Source organism: Oncorhynchus keta, chromosome 30 (assembly GCF_023373465.1).
Source record: "Oncorhynchus keta strain PuntledgeMale-10-30-2019 chromosome 30, Oket_V2, whole genome shotgun sequence".
NCBI classification, from domain to species: Eukaryota; Metazoa; Chordata; class Actinopteri; order Salmoniformes; family Salmonidae; genus Oncorhynchus; species Oncorhynchus keta.
In genome coordinates, this window is record NC_068450.1 from 30198655 (window position 1) to 30219009 (window position 20355).

Consider the following 20355-nt stretch of genomic DNA (forward strand, 5'->3'; position numbering starts at 1 on the left):
GTCATTATGGTGGGGGAATTTGAGACATATCTAAATTATTGTATTATTAAACAGTATGTAAATACACATGCGTTGCTTAAACTAGCTAGCAAGCTTGAAACGCTATAACGTTATGTGGTTTACCTAACCACAGCCAAACGTGTTTCAGGGCTAAATTATTGGTAGGTGAACCTTCTATTACTGACAAGATATTTGAAGCACATTAAGACTACATTTAATGTATTTGACAGCTTGCCCATATTTCTAGGAGGAAGAGATACCTGACTCTGGGCACTGGTGTGATCTGGAGGAGGCTAAATCCAAGTCTTTCCATTATAGTGAACCAAACTGGGAAACAAGGGGGGCAGGTCATCCATAGAAGACTGAACTCTGGGACTGGTACCAATAAGGGAAGGGGGGGTTGATTTTCCAGTGTTGGATTGATGTTGTTGCAGTTATGTCAGAGGCCATCCTCACCTTCCAGTACCAGCTCAATGGAGTCATGGAAACGGTCCTCAAAACTGCTGTGCATGAGATCACTCGGCTGGTGAAGGACAGCTTCCTGGAGGAAGTGACATGGAGCAAGCAGGAAGTGGACGTCTTGAAGGAGAGGCTGCAGCAGTGTGAGCAGAGATGGAGGGACGGCGAGGAGGAGAGGAAGAGGGCAGTTGAAGAGAGGGAGCAGAAAAAGAAGAGGGATGAGTGTGAGCCGAGGGGGATGTGTAGAAGATGCGGTTGTGCTGGAGACACTGAGGAGAGGGAAGAGGCTCTGTTAGGTGAGTGAGGAGTGATATACATACACATACACTATACATACACTATAACTTTGTTCTGTTCCATCCTCAGGAGCAGAGGAAGGTTGTGCTATCAAACAGGAGATGTTCCAGCCAGGTGGACCCAGCACTCTCCCAGAGAGAGAATGTCCACAGGAAATGGCCACACCCAGCTCTTCCTGTGTCTCTGAAAGGATGGAAGAGAGGGTGGTCCATATCAAAGAGGAGTCCGATGACTGGGGGGACTTGGTTACCCAGATGATCACATCCCCAGATTCCCCCATGATGAGCCTGAGTCATTTGCAGCGATTGAGCTCACATCCTGGGGGATGGACCAGTGAGCCTCTACCTCCAGCACAATTGGCCAGGGACCCTCCACCTCTACCTCCAGCACCATGGAGCAGGAAGGAGCAGCACCTACTCCCAAGGTCATTGATACCCACCCAGGGGACAGAGCATGCTGTAGTGGCCCTCGAGACCAGTCCCAATGGCCTGAGCATCAACACAATGGCAGAGCTGGGGGTCAAACCCTTCAGCTGTCCACACTGTGGGAAGAGTTTCCCTCAGCTCCGAAATCTCAAACACCACCAGAAGTACCACCACACAGGGAAGAAGGCCTTCACCTGCTCCCAGTGTGGTAAGGGCTTTGTGTACATGTCCCACTTCAGGGTACACATGCAGCGCCACACAGGGGACAGGCCATTCAGCTGCTCTCAGTGTGGGAAGAGCTTCAGCCTTCAGAGTGGCTTAAAGAAACACAGGGTCATTCACACTGCAGAGATCCCTTATGTGGTGGAAATTAAATATTAATTACATACTATACTGTTTAATTAGACACTATGCTGTTTTTACTGAAGAGAATTGTCTACTGTTATGTTATTTTTACTGATACAGGCTTGTCTTGTGACTTAGTCATACATCTGAGCGTACAGATTTATGAGCTGCTTTGATGTGACACAGTATGTGACCTCCTGTGTTTACGATTGGCAGGAATTTAGCTATGTGGGATTTGCAGGGAGGAACAGCGAGGAGTCGATATCAGCTATCATGATCTACACAGATGAACTAAATTACTTCTTACAACTCTGTTCCCAAGGCCTGTTTCTGCACATCTGCTAACTGTCAAAGATAAAAGGATGTACTTTCTATAAAAGGCGAAAGACCGCTCTGTTCATGGAGCTTTTCAACTCTGACTATTTTTTTGTGATGGTTGATTGCTTAATTTTTGCAAATCTTAAAGTTGTTTTGAAGAATAGCCTTTCTCCTTTTGGTTAGAAATACTACCATACTTAACATTGCACGGGATGTGGGAACAGATTCAATTCTAGAGCAGACATGAACAGATTCATGCAGCAAGGTAGACCTTTGAGCAGAAGCAGGTTGATTTAGAAAAATAGTGTGGGGGGAAAACTGCTCACGTGTACTATGTTCAATGTGTTGTTGCTAACGCATTTAATGTTGAGAGGAATAAAACTTTGAATAAATTATTCTCATCCTTTCTTAAATGATTTATCAGTGTTATTTGTTACACACATCTTCAAAGTAAGAGTAATAAGCAAGTAGCCTTGTATGAGCCTGAATGGCCCATAGAGGAACTTACTGTCACAAATAGAAAGCCAATTCTAGATTTAACTTTTGATTGGAGCTGTTTGATGTGAGTCTGGAAGGAGAGTTTAGTCTAACCAGACACCTAGGTAGTTGTCCACATATTCTAAGTCAGAACCATCCAGAGTAGTGTTGCTGGGCGGGCGGGCAGGTGCAGGCAGCGATCGGTTGAAGAGCATGCATTTAGTTTTACTTGCATTTAAGAGCAGTTTGAGGCCACTGAAGGAGAGTTGTATTGCATTGAAGCTCGTCTGGAGGGTTGTTAATACAGTGCCCAAAGAAGGGCTGGAAGTATACAGAGTGGTGTCGTCTGCGTAGAGGTGGATCAGAGACTCAACAGCTGCAAGCGCAACATCATTGATGTATACAGAGAAGAGAGTTGGCCCAAGAATTGAACCCTGTGGCACCCCCATAAAGACTGCCAGAGGCCCGGACAACAGGCCCTCCGATTTGACACACTGAACTCTATCAGAGAAGTAGTTGATGAACCAGGTGAGGAAATCATTTGAGAAGCCAAGGCTATCGAGTCTGATGAGGATGTGGTGATTGACAATCGAAAGCCTTGGCTAGGTCAATGAATACGGCTGAACAGTATTGTTTCTTATCGATGGAGGTTAAGATACCTTTAAGGACCTTGAGCGTGGCTGAGGTGCACCCATGACTAGCTCTGAAACCAGATTGCATAGCGGAGAAGGTGCTCTGGGATTCGAAATGGTCGGTAATCTGTTTGTTGACTTGGCTTTAGAAGAATTTATAAAGGCATGGTAGGATAGATAGGTCTGTAGCAGTTTGGGTCAAGAGTGTGTCCCCCATTGAAGAGGGGGATGACCGCAGCTGCTTTCCAATCTTTGGGAATCTCAGACGACACAAGAGGTTGAACAGGCTAGTAATAGGGGTTGCAACAATATCGGCAGATAATTTTAGAAAGAAAGGGTCCAGATTGTCTAGCCCGGCTGATTTGTAAGGGGTCCAGATTTTGCGGCTCTTTCAGAACATCAGCTGACTGGATTTGGGAGAAGGTGAAATGGGGGAAGGCTTGGGCGAGTTGCTGTGGGGCGTGCAGTGCTGTTGACCGGGGTAGGGGTAGCCAGGTGGAAAGCAATGCCATCTGTGGAAAAATGCTTATTGAAATTCTCAATTATAGTGGATTTATCGGTGGTGACAGAGTTTCCTATCCTCAGTGCAGTGGGCAGCTGGGAGGAGGTGTTCATATTCTCCATGGACTTTACAGTGTCCCAGAACTTTTTATAGTTTGTGTTGCAGGAAGCAAATTTCTGCTTGAAAAAGCTAGCCTTAGCTTTTCTAACTGCCTGTGTATATTGGTTTCTAAATTCCCTGAAAAGTTGCATATCACAGGGCTGTTCGAAGATAATGCCAGGATACCCGGGTCAGGTCGATTAGAAAGGCCTGCTCACTGAAGTGTTTCAGGGAGCGTTTGACAGTGATGAGTGGAGGTCGTTTGACCGCTGACCCATTACGGATGCAGGCAATGAGGCAATGATCGCTGAGATCTTGGTTGAAAACAGCAGAGGTGTATTTAGAGGGCAAGTTGGTTAGGATGATATCTATGAGGGTGCCCGTGTTTACGGCTTTGGGGTGGTACCTAGCAGGTTCATTGATAATTTGTGTGAGATTGAGGGCATCAAGCTTAGATTGTAGGATGGCTGGGGTGTTAAGCATGTACCAGTTTAGGTCACCTAGCAGCACGAGCTCTGAAGATAGATGGGGGGGAAATCAGTTCACATATGGTGTCCAGAGCACAGCTGTGGGCAGAGGGTGGTCTATAGCAGGCGGCAACGGTGAGAGACTTGTTTTTTGAGAGGTTGGTTTTTATAAGTAGAAGTTCAAATTGTTTGGGTACAGACCTGGATAGTAGGACAGAACTCTGCAGGCCATCTCTGCAGTAGACTACAACACCGCCCCCTTTGGCCGTTCTATCTTGTCTGAAAATGTTGTAGTTAGATGGAGATACTCACCATCCAGTACCAGCTCAATGGAGTCATGGAAACGGTCCTCAAAACCGCTGTGCATGAGATCAATCGGTTGGTGAAGGACAGCGTCCTGGAGGAAGTGACATAGAGCAAGCAAGAAGTGGACGTCTTGAAGGAGAGGCTGCAGCAGTGTGAGCAGAGATGGAGAGACAGAGAGGAGGAGAGGAAGAGGAGGGAAGTTGAAGAGAAAGAGCAGAGTGGGATGTGTAGGAGATGTGGTTGTGCTGGAGACACTGAGGAGATAGAAGAGGCACTGTCAGGTGAGTGAGGAGAGATGCACACACCCACACAATATAGGATCTATAACTTTGTTCTGTTCCATCCTCAGGAGCAGAGGAAGGTTGTGCTATCAAACAGGAGATGTTCCAGGCAGGTGGACCCAGCGCTCTCCCAGAGAGGGTCCACGGGAAACGGCCACACCCAGCTCTTCCTGTGTCTCTGAAAGGATGGAAGAGACAAAGGCCCATGTGGTCCATATCAAAGAAGAGCCCAATGACTGGGGGGGACTTGGTTTCCCTGATGATCACATCCACAGTTTCCCCCATAATCAGCCTTCAACAGTCGTCAACAGAGATTGAGCTCACATCATGGGGGATGGACCAGGGAGCCTCTTCCTCCATTACCATTGGCCAGGAAGGAGCAGGACCTTCTCCCAAGGTTAGTTATACCCACCCAGGAGACAGAGCATGCTGTGGGGGCCCACGAGGACAGCCCCTACGGCCTGATGATCAACACAACGGCAGAGCTGGGGGTCAAACCCTTCAGCTGTCCCCACACTGTGGGAAGAGCTTCCCTCAGCTCCGAAACCTGAAAGACCACCAGAAGTACCACCACACAGGGAAGGCCTTCACATTTACATTTACATTACATTTAAGTCATTTAGCAGACGCTCTTATCCAGAGCGACAGTGTGGTAAGGGCTTTGTGTACATGTGCCACCTCAGGGAACACATGCAGTGCCACACGGGGGAGGGGCCATTCAGCTGCTCTCAGTGTGGTAAGAGCTTCATCCTTCAGAGCGGCTTGGAGAAACACCGGGTCCTTCACACTGCAGAGAGGCCTTACAACTGCACGGACTGTGGGAACAGATTATATTCTAGAGTGGACCTGAAAATACATGAACAGATTCATGTAGCAAGGTAGACCTTTGACATGAAGCAGGTTGATTTAGAAAATCAGGGGGGGGGGGGGAAATAACTGGCCATGTGTACTATGTTCAATGTATCTATCTAGTTGCTGATTCATTTAATGTTGAGAGGAATAAAACTATTTTATAAATAAATTATTCTCATCCTTTCTTAATAAATGATTGGTCACACAGTGTTATTTGTTACATACACACACAGATGTCTTAAAAGTAAAAGAGCAATAAGCAAGTAGTCTTGTCTGAGCCCGAATGGCCCATAGAGTAACTTACACTGGCAAAGAAATACATTTGGTACTGTGCTTTAGACAGAGATTCTAACATCGAAGAAATATGTACCAGATCTGTGCAATCGCATTGGCAGTATGATCACCTCTATGTCACAGATCAGGGGGTGAGGAACCCAACCAGTCTAGTTCGTTAGATATTAGTTTAGCTATAGTGATTCATTTGTGCTATAATATACAGTAGTGATGGGGAAACGAAGCTTCAAAGTAAAAACATATTCAAAAAAATTATAAAAAGTAACACAATAATATAACAATATCGATGCTATATACAAGAGGTACCGGTACCGAGTCAGTGTACGAGGGTACAGGTTAGTTGAGGTAATTTGTACATGTAGGTAGGGGTGAAGTGACAATGCATAGATAATAAGCCGCGAGTAGCAGCAGTGTACAAAACAAATGGGGGGGGTCAACGTAATAGTCCAGTGGCCATTTGATTAATTGTATTTACGGCTTGGGGATAGAAGCTGTTAAGGAACCTTTTGGTCCTAGACTTGGCGCTCCGGTACCGCTTGTCATGCGGTAGCATAGAAAAAAGTCTATGACTTGGGTGACTGGAATCGGACAATTTTATGGGCTTTCCTCTGACACCGCCTATTATATAGGTCCTGGATGGCAGGAAGCTTGGCCCTAGTGATGTACTGGGCTGTACGCACTACCCTCTGTAGGGCCTTACGGTCAGATGCCGAGCAGTTGCCATACCAGGTGGTGATGCAACTGGTCAGGATGCTCTCGATGGTGCAGCTGTAGAACTTTTTGAGGATCTGGGGGCCCATGCCAAATCCTTTCAGTCCCGAGGGGGGAAAGGTTTTGCCGTGCCCTCTTCACGACTGTCTTGGTGTATTTGTACAATGATCGTTGGTGATGTGGACACCAAGGGACTTGAAACTCTCGACCCGCTCCTCTACAGCCCCGTTGATGTTAATGAGGGCTTGTTCGGCCTGCCTTTTACTGTAGTCCACAATCAGCTCCTTTGTCTTCCTCACATTGAGGGAGACAAAGCAGGTTAAAATATCAAAACAGACTCTGAACCAATGACATTCATTTGGGGACAGGTCGAAAAGCATTAAACATGTATGGCAATTTAGCTAGTTAGCTAACGTTAATTTGTCCTATTTAGCTAGCTTGCTGTTGCTAACTAATTTGTCCTGGGATATAAACATCAAGTTGTTATTTTACCTGAAATGCACAAGGACCTCTACTCCGACAATTAATCCACACATAAAACCAATTAATCCACACATAAAACGGCCAACCGAATCGTTTCTAGTCATCTCTCCTCATTCCAGGCTTTTTCATCTTTGAATTTATATGATGCATCTAAACTTTCATTGTATTACCACGACAACCCGCAACAAAGTTCGTCTTTCAATCACCCAGGTGGGAGGAGATGGCACGTGGGTATCTGCTTCTATAAACCAATGAGGAGATGGTAGAGGCAGGACTTTCAGCGCGATCTGCGTCAGAAATAGAAAGGAGTTCTATTTAGTCTTTGGCAACGCAGATGCTCATTGGCGTTCTCGAGCAGTGTGGGTGCAATAATTGAATAACATGGATTTCTACATTCATTTTGCGACGCTCGCGCACGTGACGTTTGGGTCTGGTCAGCATGTTACGTGGTTCGACAAAACGAAGCTTCGGGCGTCATTGATCACGTGCTTCTTACACAGCGATACAAGCGACACCACACTGCTTCGAAATAAACTGCTTATCGATTTCTACGCATGCCTCGGAGTTCCGGTATAAAACGTGACATCTTTAAACAATACAGTTGCTACCTTTCTCCTTTACCTCTGTTTATAGTTATAAGAGACATAGCTATGATGTTTGTAACTAGTTGATGGGTTTTAGCACAACAAAAAACAACGTTTGGAAAGTGGTAAGTATATATTTTTGAGTCAAATGGTCAGAAAGCTGCTTCACAACCCCGTGTTACTATCAGTAGCTGTTTAGCTAGGTCTTGTTAGCAACGCGGGTGTATTTACACATTTAGCCTTGCTTTCTACAGTATCGGGTTGCACAAAAACGCTCGGTGCCAGGAGTTAAATAGAATTCCAGTTAAACGTACTGTGAAGGTGGGCAGGATGGTTAGTCATTAAGACGGGGGGATTTGAGACATATCTAAAGGAACCTATTATTAAATGTACTTCCCAAACGTGGGTCTTCCTCTCTCCTAACCTTACCTCATGTCAAAATAAAATTATCCCACAAGTTATTCCTTATTTATCCACATATGTCGCGCTTGCAGGACTTTTATTTTGACATGAGGTAAACAGGGAGGGAGTGGATCAACAACAGAACCACGTTTGGAAAGTGTGTTTAATAGGATGACCCTTGACGTTTTGTCACACACGCGTTGCCAAAAGCATCTACTAACGTAAACTCTCGTACATCGCCTTGGTCCGTACAATTGCCCTTATTTTAGCGCCCCAAAAACGTAATACTTCCAGCTCAACTGTAATGTCAATACCATTGTAAAGCACAATTGCTCCCCTTTCCAACAGAATCAATTACATGACCTAAACACTACCCTTTTCTGCATAATTCAAGCAGGCAATGAGCCCCGTCGGGTCTTTTTTTTTTTTTTTTTTAATGGCGGGGAAACTAATGCGTGATAGTGAGAAGGAGAGATGTGGTGTGGGAAAATAGTTTTTTCCCCACTCGATCTGTCCTACTTATCACCTTATCGCCTCTAAAATGTAAATAAAACACTACAAAGAGTTTTTATATAATGTGTCATTACATGCCTATTTGAAGGTTTGTGTCGAATTTGAATCTGTTTTTTAGGGATGTGCTAAAGTGATCTTAGACATAAACAGCGGCTTTGAGAATGATGATGCATGCAACGATGATGCAAAAAATGACTAGGAATCCCCCTTACCCTTTACTGTCCATTTCTTGTTTTTAAAAGGATGATAGAAGTGCGACACCTGATGGAGAGAGATTGTAAGACATAAATAGTTGCTTTATGCGTGCTGTACATTACAACATGACACGCCACGATGTTACGGAGGGTCTGTTTTTTTTTTCAACTTTTCTCCAATACTATAGAGCCATTACCATGTCAATCAACGCTTGAATAGAAACCTAGTTCACCCCCCCGATTTGGAAGTCAACACAGTCGCTTCAGGCCCATTAGTTTTCTTTGTAGCCTTGTTTGAAATTTGCGGTTGCGCACATTTGTACGGAATGGGGTGAGTTTACGTTAACTAGAAAACTTGAGAAATGCATTATTTGGTACACCTAGCCACAGCCAAAAGCGATGTACAGTGCATTCGGAAAGTAATCAGACCCCTTGACATTTTCTAAATTTTGCTATGTTACAGATTTATTCTCAAATTGATTAAATTGTTTTCCTGCCTCAATCTACACACAATACCTCAATGACAAAGCAAAAATATTTTTTAGGAATGTTTGCAAATGTATTAAAAATAACTGAAATATCACATCTATGTATGACTCCCCATCCCGCATGAGGGAGTGTAATCATCGACTGACACTAATTAGCATAACGCAACGGACATAAATATTCCTATTCATGAAAATCACAAATGAAATATATTGAGACACAGCTTAGCCTTTTGTTAATCACCCTGTCATCTCAGATTTTCAAAATATGCTTTACAGCCAAAGCTAGACAAGCATTTGTGTAAGTTTATCGATAGCTAGCATAGCATTTTGTCCAGCTAGCAGCAGGTAACTTGGTCACGGAAATCAGAAAAGCAATCAAATTAAATCGTTTACCTTTGATGAGCTTCGGATGTTTTCACTCACGAGACTCCCAGTTAGATAGCCAATGTTCCTTTTTCCCCCAAATATTATTTTTGTAGGCGAAATAGCTCTGTTTGTTCTTCATGTTTGGGTGAGAAATCGCCCAGAAATTGCAGTCACGAAAACCCCGAAAAATATTCCAAATTAGCTCCATAATATCGACAGAAACATGGCAAACGTTGTTTATAATCAATCCTCAAGGTGTTTTTCAAATATCTATTCGATAATATATCCACCGGGACAATTCGTTTTTCAGTAGGACCGATTGGATTAATGGCTACGTCTGTATTTTACACGAGAATCACTCTATGAGCATCAGGTGACCACTTGCGCAATGTAGCCGCTTACGGGTATTCTTCAACATAAATGCGTAAAACTACGTCACAATGCTGTAGACACCTTCGGGAATACGGAGAAAAAGTAATCTGGCTAATAGCCCATCCACTGCTCAATCGGGACGCATTGGAACGCAGCGCTTTCAAAACATGAGGCACTTCCGGATTGGATTTTTCTCAGGCTTTCGCCTGCAACATCAGTTCTGTTATACTCACAGACAATATTTTTACAGTTTTGGAAACTTTAGTGTTTTCTATCCTAAGCTGTCAATGATATGCATATTCTAGCATCTTGTCCTGACAAAATATCCTGTTTACTACGGGAACGTTATTTTTCAAAAATGAAAATGCTGCACTTTAGTCACAGACCCTTTACTCAGTACTTTGTTGAAACACCTTTGGCAGCGATTGCAGCATTAAGTTTTCTTGGGTATGACACTAGAAGCTTGGCACACCTGTATTTGGGGAGTTTTCCAATTATTCTCCGCAGATCCTCTCAAGCTCTGTCAGGTTGGATGGGGAGCATCGCTGCACTGCTATTTTCAAGTCTCTCCAGAGATGTTCATGTCTGGGCTCTGACTGGGACATTCAGAGACCTGTCCCGAAACCACTCCTGTGTTTTGACTGTGTGCTTAGGGTCGTTGTCCTGTTGGAAGGTGAACCTTCACCCCCAGTCTGAGGTCCTGAGCAGGTTTTCAGCAAGGATCTCTGTACTTTGCTCAGTTCATCTTTACCCCATCCAGACTCGTCTCCCAGTCCCTGTCGCTGAAAAACATGCCCAGAGCATGGTGCTGCCACCAACATGCTTCATCGTAGGGTTGGTGCAAGGTTTCCTACAGACGAGATGCTTGACTTTCAGGCCAAAGAGTTCAATCTTGGTTTCATCAGACCTCAGAATCTTGTTTCTCATGGTCTGAGTCCTTTAGGTGCCTTTTGGCAAACTCCAAGCAGGCTGTCATGTGCCTTTTATTGAGGAGTGGCTTCTGTCTGTCCACTCTACATAAAGGCCTGATTGGTGGACTGCTGCAAATATGGTTGTCCTTCTGGGAGGTTCTCCCATCTCCACAGAGGAACTCTGGAGCTCTGTCAGAGTGACCATTGGGTTCTTGGTCACCTCCCTGATCAAGTCCCTGATCAAGGCCCTTCTCCCTCGATTGGTCAGTTTGGCTGGGCGGCCAGCTCCAGGAAGAGTCTTGGTGGTTCCAAACTTCTTCCATTTCAGAATGATGGAGGCCACTGTGTTCTTGGGGACCTTCAATGTTGCAGACATTTTTTTGGTACCCTTCCCCACATTTGTGCCTCGGAGCTCTATGGACAATTCCTTCAACCTCATGGCTTGGTTTTTGTTCTGACATGCACTGTCAACTGAGGGACCTTATATAGACAGGTGTGTGCCTTTCCAAATTATGTCCAATCAATTGAATATACCCCAGGGGGACTCGAATCAAGTTGTAGAAACATCTCAAGGATGATCAATGGGAACAGGATGCACCTGATCTCAAATTTCGAGTCCCATAGCAAAGGGTCTGAATACTTATGTAAATAAGTATTAAAAAAAAAAAAAAAACAGTTTTTCGCTTTGTCATTATGGGGTATTGTGTAAACCACTGTAGGTAAGGGTTTCTTAATTGTTTGTTACAAGCATGTTTCTGGCCTAAATCATTGGTAGGTGTGCTTGCTATTACTGACAAGGTATTAGAGCCACATCAAGACCACATTTGGTATTTGACAGATTGCCTCTGTTTCCAGGAGGAAGATCCCTCACTCTTTGGACACTGGTGTGATCTGGAGGAGGCTAAATCCCAGTCTTTCCCTTGTAGTGAAACAAACTGGGAAACAAGGAGGGCAGCTCATCCGTAGAAGACTGGCTGTGAACTTTGGGACTGGTATTGGATTTTACAGTGTTGCAACTATGTCAGAGGCCATCCTCACCTTCCAGTACCAGCTCAATGGAGTCATGGAAACGGTCCTCAAAACCGCTGTGCATGAGATCACCCGGCTGGTGAAGGACAACTTCCTGGAAGAAGTGACAGGTGGCAAGCAGGAAGTGGAAATCTTGAAGGAGAGGCTGCAGCAGTGTGAGCAGAGATGGAGGGATGGAGAGGAGGAGCGGCAGAGGAGGGAAGTTGAAGAGAAAGAGCAAAGAAAGAAAAGGGAAGAGACAGAGCAGGGGGGGGTGTGTAGGAGATGTGGTTGTGCTGGAGACACTGAGGAGAGAGAAGAGAGACTGTTAGGTGAGATATACACACGCACGCACGCACACACACACACACACTATATAGAATCTCTGACTGTGTTTGGTTCTGTCCTCAGGAGCAGAGAAAGGTTTTGATATTAAACCGGAGATGTTCCAGCCAGATGGACCCAGCGCGGGAGAGGATCCACAGGATACAGCCCCGTCTGGCTCTTCCTGTGTCTCTGAGAGGATGGTAGAAAGGGAAGACCATGTGGTCCATATCAAAGAGGAACCTGATGAATGGGGGGACTTGGTAAACCAGATGGTCACATCCACAGATTCTCCCATAATGAGCATGAGTCGTCTACAGAGATTGAGCTCAAATCCTGGGGCATGGACCAGTGAGCCTCAGCCTCCACTCCCAGCATTATGGGCCAGTGATCCTCAACCTCCAGCACCATGGTCCAGGGAACCTCTTCCTCTAGCACCTCTGGCCAGGGAGCCTCCACCTCTACCTCCAACACCATGGACCAGGAAGGAGCAGCACTTTCTCTCAAGGTCAATGATACCCAACGAGGGGACAAGGCATGCTGTGGGGGCCCTTGAGACCAGTCCGAACGGCCTGCGCATCAACACAATGGCACATGTCAAACCCTACAGCTGCCCACACTGTGGGAAGAGCTTCCCTCAGCTCCGAAACCTGAAAGACCACCAGAAGTACCACCACACAGGGAAGAAGGCCTTCACCTGCTCCCAGTGTGGTAAGGGTTTTGTGTACATGTGCCACCTCAGGGTACACATGCAGTGCCACACGGGGGAGAGGCCGTTCAGCTGCTCTCAGTGTGGAAAAAGCTTTAGCCTTCAGAGCGGCTTGAAGAGACACAGGGTCATTCACACTGCAGAGAGACCTTACCACTGCACGGACTGTGGTAACAGATTCTATTCTAGATCGGACCTGAAAAGGCATGAACAAATCCAGTGCAAAGTAGACCTTTGAGGTGGAGCAGGTTAATTTGGAAAATTAGAGGGGGGAAATAACTGCCTATGTTCAAATGCTGATGCATTTTAATGTTGAAAGGAATAAAACACTGAATAAATTATTCTCATCCTTTCTTAATAACTTATTGTTCACGGTGTTAACTGTTACATACATACATACACAAAGACTTATCTTAAGTAAAAGAGTAATAAGTAAGTGGCCTTGTCGTAATCAAAACGGCACATAAATGTAGTTATTTGCCAGAGGAAGTTATGTTACTCTGGCAGAGATTCCAACATTGAAGAAAAATATGTACGAGTTCTGCGCAATTGCATTCGCACCCAACCTTCTCCAGTCTAGCCAAAGACAGAAGAGGTAACCGACACGTCACAGCGGCTATAAAGGTGAAGCATCCATTTAGAACGTTCTCACCACCAAATACGGTAGTGAGATGAAGTCTAGTTGCGGGTAGTGTGAGCTTGGTTAAACTGGTCTGATTTTCTAATCAATGAAACGTCTGATCTGAATACCTTTCCTGGTCTCAAAACTCAAATCTTTTACGAACACAGTGCACTAGGTTTTATAGACTTGACGCTTTGACAACATGCACTCGTTTTAAATAACTCGACGTAATGTCGAATCGAGTTTGTGCACACGCGCACTTCACAGAGGGGCGTTCCCTAACGGAAATACGGAAATAATGCTCCAACGTGCCTATAGGATATCGCTAGCTCGTGCTTGGTTATGCCCTTCCTTGCTTGCTTCATTTGCTCACACTCTAAAAGACACTGAACCTTCTTGGGTTAGTTATATCTTTGGTATAACCGTCTATCTAGTAGCTGTTAGCTTATTCCAGTAGCTAGCTAGCCACCTGTCTTTGATACGTATGTGTACAGTTCTAGGAGAGAGAGGATATTTGTAACTAGCTGATTTTTATGACGAACAACAACGTTTGGGAAGTGGTAAGAATATTTTGTGAAATGGACAGACCTTCTGCAGTACTACACTGTGTTATTATCTGTAGCTAAAGCTAGCTAGCAAGTTTGATACATCATACAACCTACCCACAAGTAAAAAAGGGTGTACGGGTTTATTAATTTGTTAGTTACGAGCATGTTGCTGCGCTAAATCATTGGTAAGTGAGCTGCCTATAACTGACAATATATTTGAGGCACATCAAGACCACATTTGGTGTATTTGACAGTTTGCCCCTGTTTCTAGGCGGAAGAGATACCTGACTCTGGGCACTGGTGTGATCTGGAGGAGGCTAAATCCAAGTATTTCCATTATAGTGAACCAAACTGGGAAACAAGGGGGGCAGGTCATCCATAGAAGACTGAACTCTGGGACTGGTACCAATAAGGGAAGGGGGGGTTGATTTTCCAGTGTTGGATTGATGTTGTTGCAGTTATGTCAGAGGCCATCCTCACCTTCCAGTACCAGCTCAATGGAGTCATGGAAACGGTCCTCAAAACTGCTGTGCATGAGATCACTCGGCTGGTGAAGGACAGCTTCCTGAAGGAAGTGACTGGGAGCAAGCGGGAAGTGGAAATCTTGAAGGAGAAGCTGCAGCAGTGTGAGCAGAGATTGAGGGACGGAGAGGAGGAGAGGAAGAGGAGGGAAGTTGAAGAGAGAGAGCAGAAAAAGAAGAGGGAAGAGAGAGAGCAGAGGGGGATGTGTAGAAGATGTGGTTGTGCTGGAGACACTGAGGAGAGGGAAGAGGCTCTGTTAGGTGAGTGAGGAGATGTGTGTGTGTATATATATATATATACACACACACACACACACACACACACACACACACACACACACACACACACACACACAGTCTGATTAATCAGGCTGTAATACACAATTAATTGGTATATACAGCCTGAAACATATACCTGCAAAATCGTGTACATTTTCCTTACAAGCCAGAATATGAATAAAATGTCATTTAAATGTACTCAAATTAAAAAATCGAATTCTATTGATCACATGCTTTGTAAACAACAGGTGTGTGGGCTAACAGTGAAATGCTTCCAAATCTTTCCCAACAGTGCAGAGAGAAAAAACATTTGTAAATAAGTACCACGTAATAATAGATACACAATGAGTAACGATAACTTGGCTATAAACAAGGGGTACCAGTACTGAGTTAATGTGCAGGGGTATGAGGTAATAACTTGGCTATACACACAGGGTACCAGTACTGAGTCGATGTGCAGGGGTACGAGGTAATAACATGGCTATATACACGTGGTACCAGTACCGTGTTTATGTGCAGGGATATGAGGTATTTGAGGTAGATATGTACATATAACTCGGAATAAACTGACAGACCATCAACCGTTGCAGCAGCATATATGATGAGTCAGAATATTCTGTGTAAATAGAGAGCCGTACTTCCCTCAGCAGCCTCCATTGGTCCAAACACACCAACACAGTCGTGAAGAGGGAACAACAATGCCTATTCACCCCCCCCAGGAGGCTGAAAAGATTTGGCATGGGCCCTCAGATCCTCATAAAGTTCTACAGCTGTGCCATTAAGAGCATCTTGACTGGCTGCATCACCACTTGGTATGGCAACTGCTTGGCATCTGACTGCAAGGTGTTACAGAGGGTAGTGCGTACAGCCCAGTACATCACTTGGGCCGAGCTCCCTTCCAGTCAGGATCTTTATACCAGATGATGTCAGAGGAAGGCCCTATGCTACCACATGGAAAGCGGTACTTATTAACCAAGTTTTAGGGCTGGGCAATATGGACAAAATATTATATCACAGTATATATATTTTTTTAAATTGAAGAGTATGTCGGAAAATGTTATAGTTAGGAATGGAAATGTCAAGGTTTTTGGTGGTCTTCCTAAACCAAGATTTAGACACGGCTAGGACATCCGGATTGGTGGAGTGTGCTAGGGCAGTGAATAAAACAAACTTAGGGAGGAGGCTTCTAATGTTAACATGCATGAAACCAAGGCTTTTACGGTTGCAAAAGTCAACAAATGAGAGAGCCTGGGGGATGGGAGTGGAGGTAGACACTGCAGGGCCTGGATTAACCTCTACATCACTGGAAGAACAGAGGAGGAGTAGGATAAGGGTACGGCTAAAGGCTAACAGAACTGGACACCTAGTACGTTCAGAACAGAGAGTTAAAGGAGCAGATTTCTGGGGACGGTAGAATATATTCAAGGCATAATGTACAGACAAAGGTATAGTAGGATGTGAATACAGTTGGGGTAAACTTGTGCATATAGTGATAATAAAAGAGATAAGTCTCTAGAAATAGCATTTAAACCAGGTGATGTCACTGCGTGTGTGGGGGGAGGAACTAAATTGTTAGCCGGGGCATGTTGAGCAGTGCTAGAGGCTCTACAGTGAAATAAAACAATAGTTACAAACCAGAACAGCAATCGACATGGCGACGTTAGGGAAAGGCATGCGTAGCCGGGTAATCATACAAGTCCAGTGCATGGCTTCAAGCAGCTAGCGGCACGGGGCTAGCAGGCTAACAGAAAGGAGGGAAGTCTGTTGTGCCCCCCTCGTGCAGTTACATCAGCGGACGATCAGCAGGGCTCCATGTGGTAAACCAGGCCAATTGGCAAAATATGTATAGTGGCGGAAGAAATATGTCCGAAGGGCCTCTTAAGTCAGCAGTCCAATGTGCTTAAGATAGCTAGCAGGCCGCAGAAAAGCGGCTGTGCGTTCAGGGGTCGTTAGCTGCTATAATTCCAGGTGGAAAAAATAAAATAAAAAATATCATAATAAAAATAAAAACGTTCAAAGCTTGAGATATCTGGAGATATCGAGAAGAATAAGTCCGACTATCTCTGGTTTGAGTCACGCTGTACAGACTGGCGAGAGTTGTCCGGTATCAAGGTAGCTGATGACCGCTAGCAAAGGATAGCTGATTGCTAGCTAGTGGCTTCGGAGTCTGTGTGGAAAGTGGCAGGGAGAGAAAGAGCGGAGAAAGACGACTCAAGTAGCGAAGTAAACTATAAAAATTGACATTACAAATGGCATATCACATTTAACAAACTAAACATTCAAATATTGGCATAGAAGGTAAAGTAAAAACCCAAACCGGTACCTGCATCAATACAGGTATGTCATAAAATACGGTATACCGCCCCCCTCCCCACACACTTTTTTGACTCATCACATATGCTGCTGCTGCGGGTACTGTTTACTATCTGTAATTTTATTCCTAGTTAAATGTACATATTTTCCATCTATTACCGTGTACCACTGCACATCTCTACTGGTACCCTGTAGCCAAGTTATCATTACTCATTGTGTATCTATTATTTATTATTATGTGCTTTACTTTTCAATGTTTTAATATTTTGTTTTCTCTGCGTTGTTGTGTAAGCATTTCACTGTTAGTCCACACCTGTTGTTCACGAAGCATGTGATAAATACAATTTTATTTGATTTCAGTACAGGAGGGGAAGCACACAACCCTAAGCACACACCCCTGAGGGGCCCCCGTGTTGAGGGTCAGTGTTGCGGATGTGTTGTTGCCTACCCTTACCGCCTGGGGGTGGCCCCTCGGGAAGTCCAGGATCCAGTTGCAGAGGGAGGTGTTCAGTCCCAGGGTCCTTAGCTTAGTGATGGGCTTAGAGGGCACTATGGTGTTGAACGCTGCACTGTAGTCAAGGAACAGCATTCTCACATAGGTGTTCCTCTTGTCCAAGTGGGAAAGGGCAGTGTGGAGTGCAATAGAGATTGTGTCATCTGTGGATCTGTTGGGGCGGTATGCGAATTGGAGTGGGTCAAGGGTGTCTGGGATGATTGTGTTGATGTGAACCATGCCCAGCCTTTCAGAGCATTTCATGGCTACGGGGCGATAGTCATTTAGACCTTGGCATTCTTGGGCACAGGGACTATGGTGATCTGCTTAAAACATGTAGGTATTACAGACTGGGTCAGGGAGAGGTTGAAAATGTCAGTGAAGACACATGCTAGTGGGTCAACGCATGCTCTGAGTACGCGTCCTCGTACTCCGTCTGGCCCTGCAGCCTTGTGAATGTTAACATGTTTAAAGGTCTTACTTACATCGGCTACGGAGAGCGTGATCACACAGTTGTCCGGAACAGCTAGTGCTCTCATGCATGCATCAGTGTTGCTTGCCTTGTAGCGAGCATAGAAGGCATTTAGCTCCTTGTAGGCTCCTGTCACTGGGCAATTTTCAGCTGGGTTTCCCTTTGTAATCCGTAATAGTTTGCAAGCCCTGCCACATCCGATGCGCGTCAGAGCCGGTGTAGTAGGATTCGATCTTCGTCCTGTATTGGCGCTTTGCCTGTTTTGATGGTTCATCGGAGGGTGTACTGGTTTCTGTGCGGTTTGTCCTTCAGCTGCTCAAAAATTGAGACAAAATATCCACAGAAAAGTATTGTTTACCCGACTTTAAAGAGCCGGTAGGTATATAGTTTGGTTCGGCACAGAGGTAAAGTTATTTTTATTGGTATAAAATGTTTATATTCTGAATCAGGGGGGATGGAGAACAATACACTTTTTTTTATTTGAATAATATTTTTTTTTCATTGTCATGGCATGCTTGGTTCAGTAGCTATTGATGAGAGAACCGAATATCGAATATAAAACTGACTTTACTTCAGTGCTGAACTGAACCATATACCTACTGACCATATACCTACCAACTCTTTAAAAAATGTAGAAAAGAGCACTTAACTGTGTATATTCTGTCTCAAATTTTGAGCAGCTGAAGGACAAACCATACAGACAACCGCTAGAGTTTAAATGTAATTGTATTCACTATTCTGGCTTTTAAGGAGCATTTTACACAGTTTTGAAGGCATTAGTTTCAGGCTGTATATACCAATTAATTGTGTATTACAGCCTGATTAATCAGACTAACACACACACACACACACACACACCTGATATAGGATCTATAACTTATTTCTGTTCCATCCTCAGGAGCAGAGGAAGGTTGTGTTATCAAACAGGAGATGTTCCAGTCAGGTGGACCCAGCACTCTCCGAGAGAGAAAGGGTCCACAGGAAATGGCCACACCCAGCTCTTCCTGTGTCTCTGAAAGGATGGATGAGAGGGAGGCTCATGTGGTCCATATCAAAGAAGAGCCCAATGACTGGGAGGATCTGGTTACCCAGATGGTCACATCCACAGATGCCTCCATAGTGAGCCTGAGTCGTCTGCAGAGATTGAGCTCACATGCTGGGGCTTGGACCAGTGAGCCTCAGCCTCCACCTACACTCCCAGCACCATGGGCCAGTGAGCCTCTTCCTCCAGCACCATGGGCCAGTGAGCCTTTTCCTCCAGCACCATGGGACAGTGAGCCTCCACCTCTACCTCCAGCACCATTGGCCAGGGAGCCTCCACTACCTCCAACACCATGGATCAGGAAGGAGCAGCTCCTACTTTCAAGGTCAGTGATACCCACACAGGGGACAGAGCATGCTGTGGGGGCCCTCGAAAGCATCAACACAACGGCACAGCTGAGGGTCAAACCCTTCAGCTGCCCACACTGTGGGAAGAGCTTCCCTCAGCTCCGAAACCTGAAAGACCACCAGAAGTACCACCACACAGGGAAGAAGGCCTTCACCTGCTCCCAGTGTGGTATGGGTTTTGTGTACATGTGCCACTTCAGGGTACACATGCAGCGCCACACGAGGGAGAGGGCATTCAGCTGCTCTCAGTGTGGGAAGAGCTTCAGCCTTCAGAGCGGCTTGGAGAAACACCGGGTCCTTCACACTGCAGAGAGGCCTTACAACTGCACGGACTGTGGGAACAGATTCTATTCTAGAGTGGACCTGAAAATACATGAACAAATTCATGCAGCAAGGTAGACCTTTGACATGAAGCAGGTTGATTTAGAAAATCGGAGGGTGGGATAACTGGCCACGTGTACTATGTTCAATGTATCTATAGTTGCTGATTCATTTAATGTTGAGAGGAATAAAACTTTGTAAATAAGTTATTCTCATCCTTTCTTAAATTGTTGTTCAAACGGTGTAACTGTGACATACACACACACACACATCTTAAAAGTAAAATAGTTTAAATGTAAGTAGCCCTGTCCAAACCACAACGGCCCATAGAGTAACAGATATCTTCCTCTGGTGAAATTAATACATTTGACAGAGATTCTCTCCTCAAAGAAAAAGATTTACGAGTTCCCGCGTATTCGCAGTATTATCACCTCGATGTCACAGACCTGTGCAAGCTTTTGTGCCGAACACATTACATTGTTACAGGTGTCAAGCTTATGGGCATGTGGCAGCAGTGTGTAGGAGGGAGGTTCCAAGGTGTGAGAAGTGTGCAGAAGGGCATGAGACAAAGGAATGTG

General features: G+C 45.0%; 2 protein-coding genes across 7 annotated transcripts in view; both read left to right on the forward strand.

Annotated features, from left to right (window-relative positions):
- LOC118363388 (zinc finger and SCAN domain-containing protein 21-like) overlaps positions 1-19978 on the forward strand; it is a 28199-nt gene extending 8221 nt beyond the window's left edge. Inside the window, exons 1-3 of one of the 6 annotated variants that reach the window (XM_035744196.2) lie at positions 13465-14174; positions 14261-14771; positions 18966-19978. In XM_035744196.2, the coding sequence (XP_035600089.1) occupies positions 14450-14771; positions 18966-19855 (1212 nt within the window). In that variant the 5' untranslated portion in view covers positions 13465-14174; positions 14261-14449 and the 3' untranslated portion in view covers positions 19856-19978. Of the gene's footprint in view, positions 1-230; positions 756-825; positions 2258-13464; positions 14175-14260; positions 14772-18965 lie in introns of those variants that run through there. The other 5 variants (XM_035744195.2, XM_035744197.2, XM_052488198.1 and 2 more) reach the window with 5 other exon arrangements.
- Positions 7338-13160, forward strand: LOC118363389 (zinc finger protein 79-like). The gene is made up of 3 exons (XM_035744198.2): positions 7338-7657; positions 11634-12118; positions 12198-13160. The coding sequence occupies exons 2-3, from the start codon at positions 11797-11799 to the stop codon at positions 13055-13057; spliced, it is 1182 nt and encodes a 393-aa protein (XP_035600091.1). The 5' UTR covers positions 7338-7657; positions 11634-11796; the 3' UTR covers positions 13058-13160.
- Positions 19979-20355: the final 377 nt, after the last annotated feature.